The sequence below is a fragment of the Ictidomys tridecemlineatus genome, chromosome 4 (genome assembly GCF_052094955.1).
Source record: "Ictidomys tridecemlineatus isolate mIctTri1 chromosome 4, mIctTri1.hap1, whole genome shotgun sequence".
Lineage (NCBI taxonomy): Eukaryota > Metazoa > Chordata > Mammalia > Rodentia > Sciuridae > Ictidomys > Ictidomys tridecemlineatus.
In genome coordinates, this window is record NC_135480.1 from 129398325 (window position 1) to 129411827 (window position 13503).

At 39.3% G+C, this 13503-nt stretch overlaps 1 protein-coding gene across 3 annotated transcripts in view; it reads left to right on the forward strand.

The window, feature by feature from the left end:
* Positions 1–13503, forward strand: part of Frmd3 (FERM domain containing 3) — a 245933-nt gene that overhangs the window by 123141 nt on the left and 109289 nt on the right. For all 3 annotated transcript variants that reach the window (XM_005340906.4, XM_005340905.5, XM_078047420.1), the window contains exon 2: positions 849–953. In XM_005340906.4, coding sequence (XP_005340963.1) covers positions 849–953 — 105 coding nt within the window. The remainder of the gene's footprint in view (positions 1–848; positions 954–13503) is intronic.

The following is a 13503-nucleotide window of genomic DNA, read 5'->3' on the forward strand; positions in this document are numbered from 1 at the left end:
TTTAGAAATCGTATAGCACAAACATCTAAACCAAAATAGAAATAACCAGGGTTTACCCCAATGACAAGGGCCTGCATTTAGATCCTAGTCCTGGGATGCTTGATCTCCACAGTACCTTTCTATGTTGATGTATGGATGGAAATGGTGGCTTTAGGGCTTGAGGAAGCAGGTTTCCTAACATTCCTGGTGGGGTTGAAGTATCCAGTACTTCTCACTGCACTGCTGCCTAGTCTGGCAGTGGACTCAGCATAATCTGAGGAGACAGTGTCTGGGTCGGAGCTTCGAATCTGCAGCCAGTTAGTCTAGCTGAGATCCTGCCTTGTTTTGTAAAGTTGTGTGACTTGGGCAAGTCATAGAATCCCTTTGTGGTTCAGTTTCTTCAGATGTAAGATGAGGACCTTCCTCAGGTTCCTGGTGAGGATGGAACAAGTGATTAGAATAATCATCCAGGGCCTCGTATGTGCTATCTGAGGGATTGCAAACTGTGGTTCTCCACAAGTATTGAGAAGTGAGGTCAGTGTTCTGAGTTGCAAACAGAATTTGAAAAATTAAATAAAACATATTTTGCAAATATTAGAATGAAATAGAGCATTCTAGAGTGCATTGCGTCTATTCAGGGTATTGTTGAAAATCCCTTTGGCTCCTCTTTTTGGTGTTCTTTTGATTGTGTGTGCACATGTGCATGTTTTCAATGAAGTTGTGATTAACAGAGTATGGAAGCCCCTCCTCCAGAAACAAGTGAATCCATTTTTCTAAACACAGACCCATTGGGGTGAGTGAGGCCTTCCTTCTATGGATACAATGTGTAGGTGAGCTGTGACTGAAGCTTACATGTGCTTCCCTTGCAGAGGGAAACCAAAGGGCAGTTTCTTATCGACCACATCTGCAACTACTACAGCTTGCTGGAGAAGGACTACTTTGGCATTCGCTATGTGGATCCAGAGAAGCAGCGGGTAAGAGCTAACCCCTATTCAACCCATTCTGAGGGTGGAGCCCAGGCTGTGGGGCACTGTGGGTGTTCCTCCCAGAGCCCCTGTGGGGTCCTTGTTCTCATGGACTATTGGCCACAGGAAACTACTCTTTCAGTGGGTATGTGAGTCAAAGGCTTAGGCCCTGTCCCACTGGACTGGGTAGAACAGGAGAAAGTTACATTATAGGTCTTTCCAGAAAGCTGGTCCCACCTGGACAGAAGAGAGAATATTCCTGTGCCATTTGATTGGCACAATGGAATCAACAGTGGCCACATTAAATCTGATTAGAGAAAAATCCCCCAACCTCTGACAATAAAACACTACTGGTAGATGAGAGGGTGAATACTTAATGGGTTTAGGGTTTTCTTTGGGGATCATGAAAATGTTTGGAACCTGATACAGGTGGTGGTTGCACCACATGGTGAATGTACTAAATACCACTGGAATGTGCATTGTCAGTTTTATGTTATATGGATTTTACCTCAATTAAAAAAAAAAAGCTTCTGAGAGATGAAAGATTAAATTACTTTGGAAGTTAATTGCTCCTTGTCTTCTTGCTCCTGGACACATTTACCCTTTCTAGCTCACAAGAGTGAGCAAGGAGTCTCACTTATCAAGCAGGTGTGTGCTTTGGTGTCTGTAGGCATGGCATGTGCTAGACTTCCTGGGGCATGTGCCCCTCACATCCAAAAGACCCCTGGAATATCTGTCCCAGCCACTAGGGCTTCCTCTTCTTGCAACCCTGCTGAGCATTGAGCTGTGGGCTAGAGGCTCTGTACAAGTGTGAATTGGCTTCCTGGGGTGCCAAGGTTTTGGGGGGCAGAGCTAGGGGATAGGAGTCCTTTTTAATTTTCCCCTTCTTCTCTAGAGTTCCTGGTTTTCTTCCTGTTTCCTCTTCCCTCTCTACAATCCCACCAGGCTATTAGTTTAGTATTTACTGACTCAGAATGAAGAGGGAAGGTTTGCAGAGTGCACTTTTGTAAAGGAGGAAGATGTTTAAGGAGGAAGATTAGGTTTTGTCCTGGAACACAGAGGAAGTTATTTAGCTCCTGGAGTCCTACAGGACCCTGGGAGGGGGGCGGGATACAACGAAGTGGCTCAGAGGAAGAGGTTTTGGTTTCCTATGGAACCTGAAGTCACCCTTGGATGGGCCAAGTATTTACAGAGTGAGGAAGGCAAGGACAGTGGTGAGGATGCAGGGAGGGGGTCTGTGGTGTGACATTTACTACTAAGTAACAGTGGTCCCTAGACTTGGCCCTGCAACAGAATCACCTTGAGTGTTTGCTAAAATACTCAGTGAGGATCTTATTCCAGACCTCCTCAATCAGAATTCCTGGGCCAGTCTCAGGAACATGTATTTTAACACATTGCTATTCTAATTTGGATGCAGCTGGGTTCACTTTGGTCTTCTGGTCAGTGTTGGGAACCATGGCATAAAGGCACTCATAGACATAGCTTCTTATGGTTTGAGAGGATATTATATGGAGAGTAAAACTGACTGAAAGGTCCCACAGTTAGTAAGCAATAGAATGAATATTTGAATTTAGGATCCATGGGGATTCAAATCCCTAAGCTGTATTCATCATCTAATTAAAACTGGAAATAAGCTGGGTTGGTGGCAGATACCTATAATCCCAGTGGCTCAGGAGGCTGAGGCAGAAGAATCACAAGTTCAAAGCCAGCCTTAGCAACTTAGGGAGGCTCTAAGTATCTTAGTGAGACTCTGTCTCTAAATAAAATATTAGAAAGGGCTGGGGATGTGACTCAGTAGTTAAGCACCCCCTGGGTTCAATCCCTGGTACCAAACAAACAATCCCCCCCTCAAAAAAAAAAGTGAAACTGAATATTTCAAAAATGAGATCATTTTTGTGCAAAATTCCATTCTAAATTATAGACATACAACTTATAGGAGAAATTCTAGATACCATTAGTTAAGCAATCATCATGCTCTAGGAAGTTTACACATTAAGTATCTAGTCTTCCCAAAACCCTGCAAGGAAGAGAGAAACAGGATGGGGTTTGAACTCACATCCTTTCCTTTCTATTTCCTACATAAAATTTGAAACACAGCCCTAGTCTTTTTTTTGTAAAGGCCCACATAGAAAATATTTTCAGCTTTTTTGCTCAAATAGTCTCTGTTGCAATCACTCACCCTGCTGTTTTCATGAAAAGTGGCTGTAGACAATACCTAGATTAGTGAATGTGGCTCTATGCCAATAAAACTTCATTTTTCTTTACTGTGCACTAGAAAGCAGGCAGTTAGCCATAGTTTGCTGACCTTTGGCCTAGGCAATAGCTAGAAGACACTGAAATGCGTGAGTCTTTTTTCTTCATAGCTCTTAACCTTTGCATTGGGGAGATATTGGATGTAATTAAGAAAGGACTTCAGAATTAAGGAATTGGAATCAGAAATATCAATATGAGTTCATGATTTTTAAGATATATACCATAGATAGATATGTAAACAAATATAGATGTGTGTATAGGCTGGGCTAGTGCATGCACACATAGATTTCCTGTTCTAAGAAGTTCTGTGCTCTAAGAAGGCCTAGAAGCAATGATACCAGAGCAGCAATGAGTACACACAGACTTTGGGGTCTAAATACCATCTCCAACCACAGCAACAAGGTCTTTTTGTAGAAAGTGTTGATTCCAGGACTGAAATAAGAGAATCACAAGATGAACCTGGGGTATCTTGTGGTACCAGAAAGTGAGGAAGTACTGTAGCTGCGCACGCGCACACACACATGCACTCACATGCACACGCACAAAGGACAGAGTGCTAGGTAAGGCACTGAGCTTACCCCAAACAAGTGCCAATGGCTCAAACTGGAACAATTGGAGTAGCAAAACTAAATAACAATAGCATTGTTATTAGAACCCATAAAATGAAATAAATATCATGAGGCCATACTGATATAAATAATTGAACAAATAAATTGAAGAGTAAGATGGGACTGTTTTTTTTCTTACAGAAGAATTCTGATTAATAAATGTAGAAGGAATGAGGGAAAGAGAAAACCACCATTAGAACAATCCAATGATAATTGTTGCAGCTAAGAGTCATCAAAGAATCCTAAAATCAGTGGGCAAATTTTGAGGAGCAACAGGATATTTCGAGTCTCAGAGTACCTCCATCTTTCCCAAATATTTTTTCAGTACAAAGGGGGGAAATAATAACTTTACAATGGAGAAGGCTGGAAGGCACCACTTTAATTGAGATTAAAATAAACATCTCCAGTAAAAAGGTACCAATACCATGTACCCCCAGCCTGATGCACTGGGAAGGGCACACTGTCTCTGGTATTCTTCCCAATAAGGCACAATCTCCATCAAGTCTGGAGAAAACATCAGACAAGTCCAAAATAACTTAAAGCTTTTCATTTAAAATCATGAAGGTGGTAAAAGACAAGGAAATATGGGGAACTGTATTAGATTGGAGAGACACTTCAAGTAAAAGCAACATGGGATCATGGAGTAGATCCTGGAACAGAGAAAAGTATTGCAGTGGGAAACTGTGCAAACTCCAGAATAAGTCTGTTGTTCAGTTAATACTATTGTGCTAGTTACTGGTTTCTTATTTTTGTAATTGTACTGCAGTTACACAAGATGCTAATATTCAGGAAGAATGAGTGAAAGTTACACTCTACTGTTTTTGTGAATTTTTATATGCCTAAAATTATTTTTTAAGGTTAGAATAAAAGGTGTCTTTAGGCAGATGTGCTTCATTGTTCTTTGTGTTTTGACTTAGCTTAGCTTAATTTTTAAGGGTAGTAAATTAGAGGAAAAATGTGGGGAACACCCCCAAACAAAACTGTCTTATCTATTGTAGCTACTAAATTTCTTGGAGTCCTAAGCATCTGCCAAACCCATACCTGAGAACTTTTATTATAGCTTCTGCATGGGTTGCAGGGTAGTTGCTGTACAAACCTGTCTAGACTTTGGATTCAGAGAGATATGATTTAGAAATCCTATCTCTGCTGGTAAAGAAGTAATGTGATCTTGGCCAAGTTATTAAAGCTCTCTGAGTCTCTGTCCAAATAAAGATAAAATACTTCTGTTTGGAGCTGATATGAGAATTAAATATAAAATATATAAATACTTAACACATGGTATATATTAACTACAATATATATTTTAATTTTATTATTAATTATTGCTATTATTATTCTTACAGTTATGATACATTAGGTCTAGGTGAGGAATTATAGCCATGATTAGCATCCCAGACCTATCAGTGTTTGTAACAATTTCTTTTAAAGGCAGGGAACACTATCATGATCTTTGGAGAGAGAAAACAGAAAGTGAGCATTGAAAAATAAGAAAATTAATGGACTCAAAGGCATGAAGACATGCTGGTTTGGGAGTCTTAAGCAAAGACTAGTTTTCCAACATTGTTTTTGTTGTTGTTTTGTTTTTTGTTTTATTTTTAATCAGCTCTTGTACTTTTTAAATAATTACAAATAAAACTGATAAGTTATTTGGATAGAAGCTAACTAAGAAAGAAAACCAAGTTAGAGAAACTGAAGTGGAACTTACCTCTGTTGTGGGGCTAGTGGTTTTCCTGTGTCTCTTTCTCAATTGACAACAAACTATTATGGAATATTAAATATTTACCATTATTACGTTTGGAACACCATATGTTTGACAAGATGTCTCCTGCCCCACATGCTCTGAAAGTGATGAGGACTGAATCAGTAAATAATGACTATTTTTTTTTCTATTTTAATGGCAAGGTCCCAGAGTTTCCATTATTATTATTTTGTCTGATGGAGGGATAGGTTAAATACCAGCTCATAAGAACCTCCTTCAGTTTGCACCACATTTATCTTCTGAGGAATTCCTATAATTATAGTTGCCTAAGATTACAAAACAGGTAAATAGAATTATCCTGGCTTTACTAAAAGAGAAAGCTGGGTAATATTTCTAGAAGTATTAGTAGAAATAATTCCAAAAAGGAAAAGGTAGTATTTGGTCTAAGTCCAGGTATTTCTTAAATCTAGCATATTCTTTTCACCATTTTTGCTCAGGTATTTGGGTAACTTCTTGTTGGAAAGATGAAATTTTGAAATAATTAGCTGGATATCATAACTTTAGTTTCTGTGGCTATGGTTTGAGATATTCATTTGCTGGATTTCCCTTCTTTTTCTTTCATACCTTCACTTTTCCAAATGTAACTAAGGAAGCCATTCCCAGTGCCTTAGAGCTGAGGGAGTATCCTCTTCCATGCCAGCCAGAGAAGGCGTTATTCTAGGACTTGGTTGTGGCTGGTTTACAACCTAGAAGGAGACTGTACTCAGTACTTTGGATTTTTAAACTTCCCTTAGTTCTAAGCATCTGCCAAACCCATTAACATTAGTGTCACTGTCTTCTCTGACAGGATGGTTATGCCTCATACCAAAGGCAAGGGAAGTCCACACCTTTGGGGGCATGCTCCTCAAATGCCCTGTGACAGGGCATTGTGTTTCAGATGTCCTCCAGACACCACAGGGTTTACATGCTTTCTAATGGGAGAGTGAGCTGCAAAATCATGGATGCAAGGGCATGTTGGTCCTTGATGCCCCCCTAATATAATTACAGCCCTGAGGTTTTTATGTCGGGAGCCAGAAAGACCTAGTGAGCCTATTAGTGAGTTTTATTAATAATGGAAAAAGACATTGTCTGTTAGAGCAATTTGCTTTTTCTAGAGACACCTTGGGGAGGACATGGAGTGGAATAAAAATCATCCCAATGATTTGAGGTTTTACTCTGGGGATGGTGCCAGGAAGCCAGACAGCATTATGTCCCACCAGCTGCTCCTGCCATTGAAAGGCTGCTTCCTGCTCCTCGGATAATTGCTTCACAGATGCTTATAACTAGGAACAGGAGTGATACCTAAGATTTAGGGCAGCCATGTGCTGAAGAGTAGGGTTGTTCTGCTGCCTCAAGTCCCTCCGTTCCCCGACATGGGTTTCCCCATGTAATGAGTTTCCTTTTGCTTTTAAGGATCAAGAGGCATTAAAAATCAAGACTTTCTGAGTGCCGATATGGAAAAGCATAGGTAACTGGCCTTGTGGGTGAGGACTTTGAACATTCAAGTCACAAGTAATCGTAATAACATCTTTAAAACTGGATATATCATCTAGTGGTTCAGTTGTGGCCCAAAATATTAACATTGACAGACTTGAGGAAATTGTCAGAATCCTTCAGCAGACAGCAGGACTTAGTGTTTAGCTAAAATAATTGCTCATAATTGGTGCTGTTTATATCTGATGTCCTTCTGGGAGGATAGAGGAGGGATACCTGATAAAAGGTCATGATCTTGAAGCCACTTAGCAAACCCAAGAAGTCATAATTTTTATGGTGGGGGGGGGAAATGCATAAACTGGTTATCTTGTTTGGACCAGAAGGCAATTATAACAATAAGTGCACCAGGAAAATACCATTTTATCCTTGTGTCAGAAATAAATAGAAATATTCAAGGTAGAGAGGCTTTGCTTTCTTGGTGGTGGGAAGAACCTGGGCAGGAAATCAATTAGGGAGATAAGATTTTTCTCTTAGGAAAAAAAAAATTGATGGAGGGTCCCATAGCCAAAGATCATCAGAGGTGACTGAAAGCCAGTGGATTTGGGAGTTTCAAGATAGCTTTCAAGACAAGCTGGGAAAAATATCAGAGTGAAACTGTGGTGTATAGGTTGGAGAAATAAAAACAGTACAGGTTAAGAAATGATGGTTTGACGTAGACTTTTGTTTCTTTTTAGCTTCACCATATTTCTTTCAAAGTTCGGTTGTAATTGTGTGTTTCATGCATGGAGGGTAATGATGAGTAGCTTGTGTTCTAGTTATTTTACTGTGTAACAAGCCTCCCATACTTTAGTGGCTTAGAAAAACCCACATTTATTATAGCAAATAATTTTGTGGTTCAGGGATTTGGGCAGGGTTTAGCTGTGGTTCTTCTGCTCTTCATGACATGTGCGGGCGTCACCCAGTGGTGTTCAGTTGTTGGCTAGTCTGGTCTGGAGGGTTTGAGACGTCTTTACTCATGCCTGGTTGGTACAGGTGGTTGGAAGATGGGGCTTGGGGACCTCCTCTCACAGCATGTAGTTTCAGGGCCTCTCCAGATGGCCACACCAACAAGGTGTCTGAACTCTTCAGGGTTTGGATTATATATGAAGCCAACCACCAAACAAACTCTATAGGAAAGAGCAGATTTTAAGTTCAAATTCTGAACTTGTCATTTGGGAAACCTGGGAAACAAAGTAGAAATTTTATCCCTGCCGCTTGCTGATTATATGACTTTAGCAGATTCCTTGCCTTTCAATGCCTCAATGTCTTCATCTGTAAAATGGGAATACAAATAGGGCCTATCCCATAAGGTTGCTGTTTAATTGTATTAATACATATTATCAGCTATGTATCTGATCCTGTATTCCTTGTTTAAAAAGTTTGAATGGTTTGTGGGTCTGGCAACTTGGTGATATTTGACCTTAGAACATTTTAGTGATAATGTTAATAAATTTATGTGGCATGACAGCAAAATGTTACATGAATTTCATGATAAGCTTGAAGGAATCCCATAATTTCTCTTATCCCAGTGTGCTTTAAGATAATCAGGAGTAATTGTTTTTATAAATTATTTGAAAATGTGTTTCATTTTCAAACTATAACTTTTTTTCTTTGAGAGAGAGTACACTAAAATTTCTTGGATGTGGGTTAAGGGCTAGCATGCAAGGGGTCAGGCCCTTAATCTGCTTTTCTTCTTCTTCTTTTTTTTTTTTTTGTTGTTGTAGATGAACACAATACCTTTATTTATTTATTTATTTGTGCTAAGAATCAAACCCAGGGCCTCACAAGTGGTAGAGTGCAAGCATTCTACCACTGAGCCACAGCCCCAGTCCCCTTTCTTCTGCTTTTGTGAATAAAGTTTTATTGGAACACAGTGACTCCTATTTATATATGCATTTTCTGGGATTGGTTTCATGCTCCAGAAGCAGAGCTGAGTAGTGACAGAGACCATTTGGACCACAAAGCCTAAAGTATTTACTCTTTGGTTCTCTCTTTCCTCTCTCCACATCCCCCAGTCCCTCACCCTCTTTTTCTCCCTCCCTCCTCCTTTCCCTTTTCTGATAGAGAGCATTGAAATTAGTGAGAAGGATGGGGGCTGCCTAATGTTTGCATGGATGCTTAAGTTTTCTTGGACTGTCTGTCTACTTTTCTTTCTTTCTTTTTTTTTTTTTACATTTTTTTCTCCTAACTGTCACATATGTTTTGCCTATCCTAAGACTCTAGAATACAAAATATGTTATGAATAAAGGAGTAAAAAACACTTTTCCAAAACAATAAAATTTTTCTTATATATATTGACTTCCAAATGAACAACAACCTGAGCATTCTTGCTTTACAGATTTATTGTTGTCTGTTGTTGCTCTTGTGTCAGATTTTATTGAGCTGGAGTGGAATTTATCGTTATTGGTACCTAAATAATAAGGGTCAAGCTCTAACCTACCATCCAGAACCATTCTTTCTTCCTCAGCAGAGGCCAAAGGACCTGTAAATGACATAAATTGTCTACATAAGGCAGGGACTGGGTTACTCCGGGCTTTGTCTGGGAGTGTGTGAGAACCAGGCCATCGTTTTAGGGCCATGATGGGAATGGTTAGATTTTGGATCTGATTACTATAGAAAAGAAAAACAATCTCCTGAGAAGGTGCATTCACTCTTTTTAAAAGCCCCATGGATTAGTTAACACATTTTTCTAGGCTGTAAATTACTCTGTTTTGGGCACCAAAGGTTTAAGAAAGATAACAGAGAAGCGAGTAATCTATTCTGCAATCATAGGCTGAATCAATTTTAACAGAAACTGAACATTTGAAGATAACTAAATGTTATAATAAATTGTTTACTTTTAGAAGTTTTTTTTTGGTCTTAGCAGCTACCAAATTAAAAATCAATTTACTTAGTCACAAATCACCACTTCACACACACCTTCTTCTTCTCCCAAACAAGCCAAAAGTAGAATTTACAAAAGATATGCACCATTTATTTGATGGGTTAGAGAAAAATGATCTCTTAGGGCTCAGTGCAGCTGGGCCTGGATAAATTAAAAAGAGGGAACACTCGGCAATGTCCTTATCCTTCAGGTTCATAGAACGTGTACTGTTAAAGCTGAAGAAATCCCAGCATTTCTCAAATCTGCCCCCTACCTTCCCCCACCAAAATTGCAGATAAGAAAGTCAGGATATAGAAGGTTTCAGAATCCCCTTACTTTTAATTTCCTTTGTAAACTTCCTCCTAGACATCCTTTTTTAAAGATTTCATTTGCTCCCAATCAAAATTTACCAAAAAAGGCCCTGAAATGTGGTCAGGGTAGATTATCAATATTAAAAGTCCTCTTAAATTGGGACCTCTCACGGGGGCTTTGCAGGTTTCCAAGGTTTAAGCTTAAGGCACTAGGGATAAACTGCTAAGGAAAGGATTTTAAATACACAAAGTGCAGTTATTGGTGGAGAGTTAGGAAGGCTGCATTAGGTCAGCTTCCCAGAAGAAGATCTTGGAATAAAAATCCTAGTATAGTGATTTGTTAGGAACTGTTTCCAGGAAAAGACTTGTAGGGGAGCAGGAGATTAGGACAGAGAAGAAAAGGAAGCCAAGCAAGTATGTGAGCTTGGGCAAAGTTCTGCAGAGGGGAACTATCCTCAACTCCCAGAAGAGCTCTGGACTTAGAGTTGGTCCTGTTAAGTGGTGAGGTAGCAGAGGCATTTATACTCCTACCTGTCAATCATTAGTTAAGAGCTACTCTGATTTGCAGAAGGCAAGGTGGGTTAGGGAGGCTGAATTCCCCGCCCTATGATGGATTCCAGTAACCTAAGGGGCAGCCTTTCTAAAAGGAGAAGACTGCTGAGTCCTAACAATATCTGCAGCAGATGCCTTCCCAGCATCTTCAAATAATACTAAGGGATGCGTCCTGCGGTTTATCTTCCTTCCTAAGTTGATTTTGTAGAATCAATGATGTTGTCTTAGTGGCCTTAGACTTTAGAATTTTTATTGTAAATGAGAGTTGAGGAAATGAAGTTTTCAGCTCTAATAAAACAGCCATGAATTCAGATATTTGGTTGTCAGAATTTTCTTTCTGCCACTCTTAGGGAAAATCAATTTCCAATAAAGAGACAGGCCTTTTTTTTTTCTTTTTAAGACTAAAATATCATACATTAAAAGTAGCAATTGAAAGGAAAACAGAAATTCAGTAAGTATTCTAAGCCTTATATCTAATCACCAAGCACACCCCCACATCATGGTTGTTTATTCACACAGATGTAATCCATCTCTACCTCCAGTAATGGCAGGAGTTGTTGATGTGGCTCAGACTCAACTTCAATGGCCAGTTCACAACTCTAATTGGAAGAGTTGAGAAAAGAGAGAAGAAAGAAGAAGGGGATGAAGAGAGAGACAAAGGCCTAATAAGTTGGTATTGTGTTTAGATAGAAGAATAACCTCCTAATGAAGAGCAGAAGGGAAAGTGAGGTGGGGGAGATGGGAAGAAGATGACAGAAAGGGCCTCAGTGAGGGCAGCCACTGCACAAGCTAGAGTGTCTCTATCAGCCAGTGTTAAGATGGAGCTGGGAGTTACAGAAGCTCCTCTGCACACTACGCTGTGTTCTAAGGGCTTCTTCCCGAATTAACCCATTTTATCCTTATTAAGGATGCTGTGAGTGAGGAAGCCCAGGGATTTCCTCACAGTCACACAACTACCTAGTGTCAAGGTTGGGATTTAAATCCAGGCCTGTTAGCTCCTGGGCCTGGCCAAAATGTCAACTCTAGGTGCTTAGCTGGGTTTGGTATCTGCCTGTAATGTGTGAAATTCTTCCTATGGAATCTGAATTATAGGAAATCCACCTTCATTCTTAATTTTAAGAATAATTTATTTTATTCTTAATTCAGAGCTTAATTGTGTATTTTTTTTAAAAAAAAATGGCTTTTAGGGTTGGGGCTGTAACTCAGTAGTAGAGCACTATCCTAGCATGTATGAGGCACTGGGTTGAATCCTCAGCACCACATAAAAATAAATAAATAAATAAATAAATAAATAAATAAATAAAATAAAGGTATTATCTCCATCTACAACTAATTTTTAAAAATTGACTTTTAGATGAAATTAAACCTCTTTCTGTCATTATGCATGAAGCTCAACTCAAAGTGGATCAAGACCTAGGAATTAAACCAGAGATCCTGCGCCTAATAGAAGAAAAATTAGGCCCAAATCTTCATCATGTCATATTAGGCCTTGACTTTCTTAATAAGACTTCTACAGTGCAAGAATTAAAACCAAGAATTAATAAATGGGATGTATTCAAACTGAAAAGCTTCTTCTCAGCAAAAGAAACAGGTGAATAGAGTGCCTACAGAATCGGAGCAAATTTTTACCACATGCACATCAGATAGAGCACTAATCTCTAGAATATAAAGCATTCAAAAATCTTAACACCAAATAAATAAATAAATAACCCAATCAATAAATTGGCCAAGGAACTGAACAGACACTTCTCAGAAGGGGATATACAACCAATCAACAAATATATGAAAAAAAATTCAACATCTCTAGCAATTATAGAAATGCAAATCAAAACTCCTCTAAGATTTCATCTCATTCCAGTCAGAATGGCAGCTATTAAGAATACAAACAGAGGCTGTGGTTGTGGCTCAGTGGTAGAATGTTTTCCTATCACATGCAAGGCCTTGGGTTTGATCCTCAGCACCACATATAAATAAATAAATAAATGAATTGTATCCAGCTAGAAGTAAAAAATAAATATTAAAAAAAGAATTTAAACAACAATAAGTGTTGGTGAGGTTGTGGGGAAAAAGGCATATTCATACACTGCTGGTGGGACTGCAAATTGGTGCAGCCAATCTGGAAAGCAGTATGGAGATTCCTAGGAAAACTTGGAAAGGAACCATCATTTGACCCAGCTATCCCACTCCTAGGTATATATCTAAAGAACTTAAAAACAGCACACTACAGAGATATAGGCACATCAATGTTTATAGCAGCACAATTTACAATAGCTAAATTTTGGAACCAACCCAGATACCCTTCAGTAGATGAATGGGTAGGGAAACTGTGGTGTGTGTATACACACACACACATACACACATACACACACACACACACAATGGAATATTACTCAGCATTAAAAGAGAACAAAATCATGGCATTTGCAGGTAAACGGATAGAGTTGGAGGATATTATGCTAAATGAGGTAAGCCAATTCCCCAAAACCAAAGGTGGAATGTTTTCTTTGCTATGAGGATGCTGACTCTAGAGGGGATGGGGGTGGGGAGCATGGGAGAAATGGAGGAACTTTAGATAGGGCAAAGGGGAGGGAGGGGAAGAGAAGGGGCAGGGGGGTAGGAGAGGATGGTGGAATAAAATGGACATATATACCTCCATAAGCATATATATGTAGACATGAATGGTGTGAATCTACTTTGTGTACAATCAGACTTGAAAAATAGTGCTCTATAGGTGTAATATGAATTGAATTGCATTCTGTTC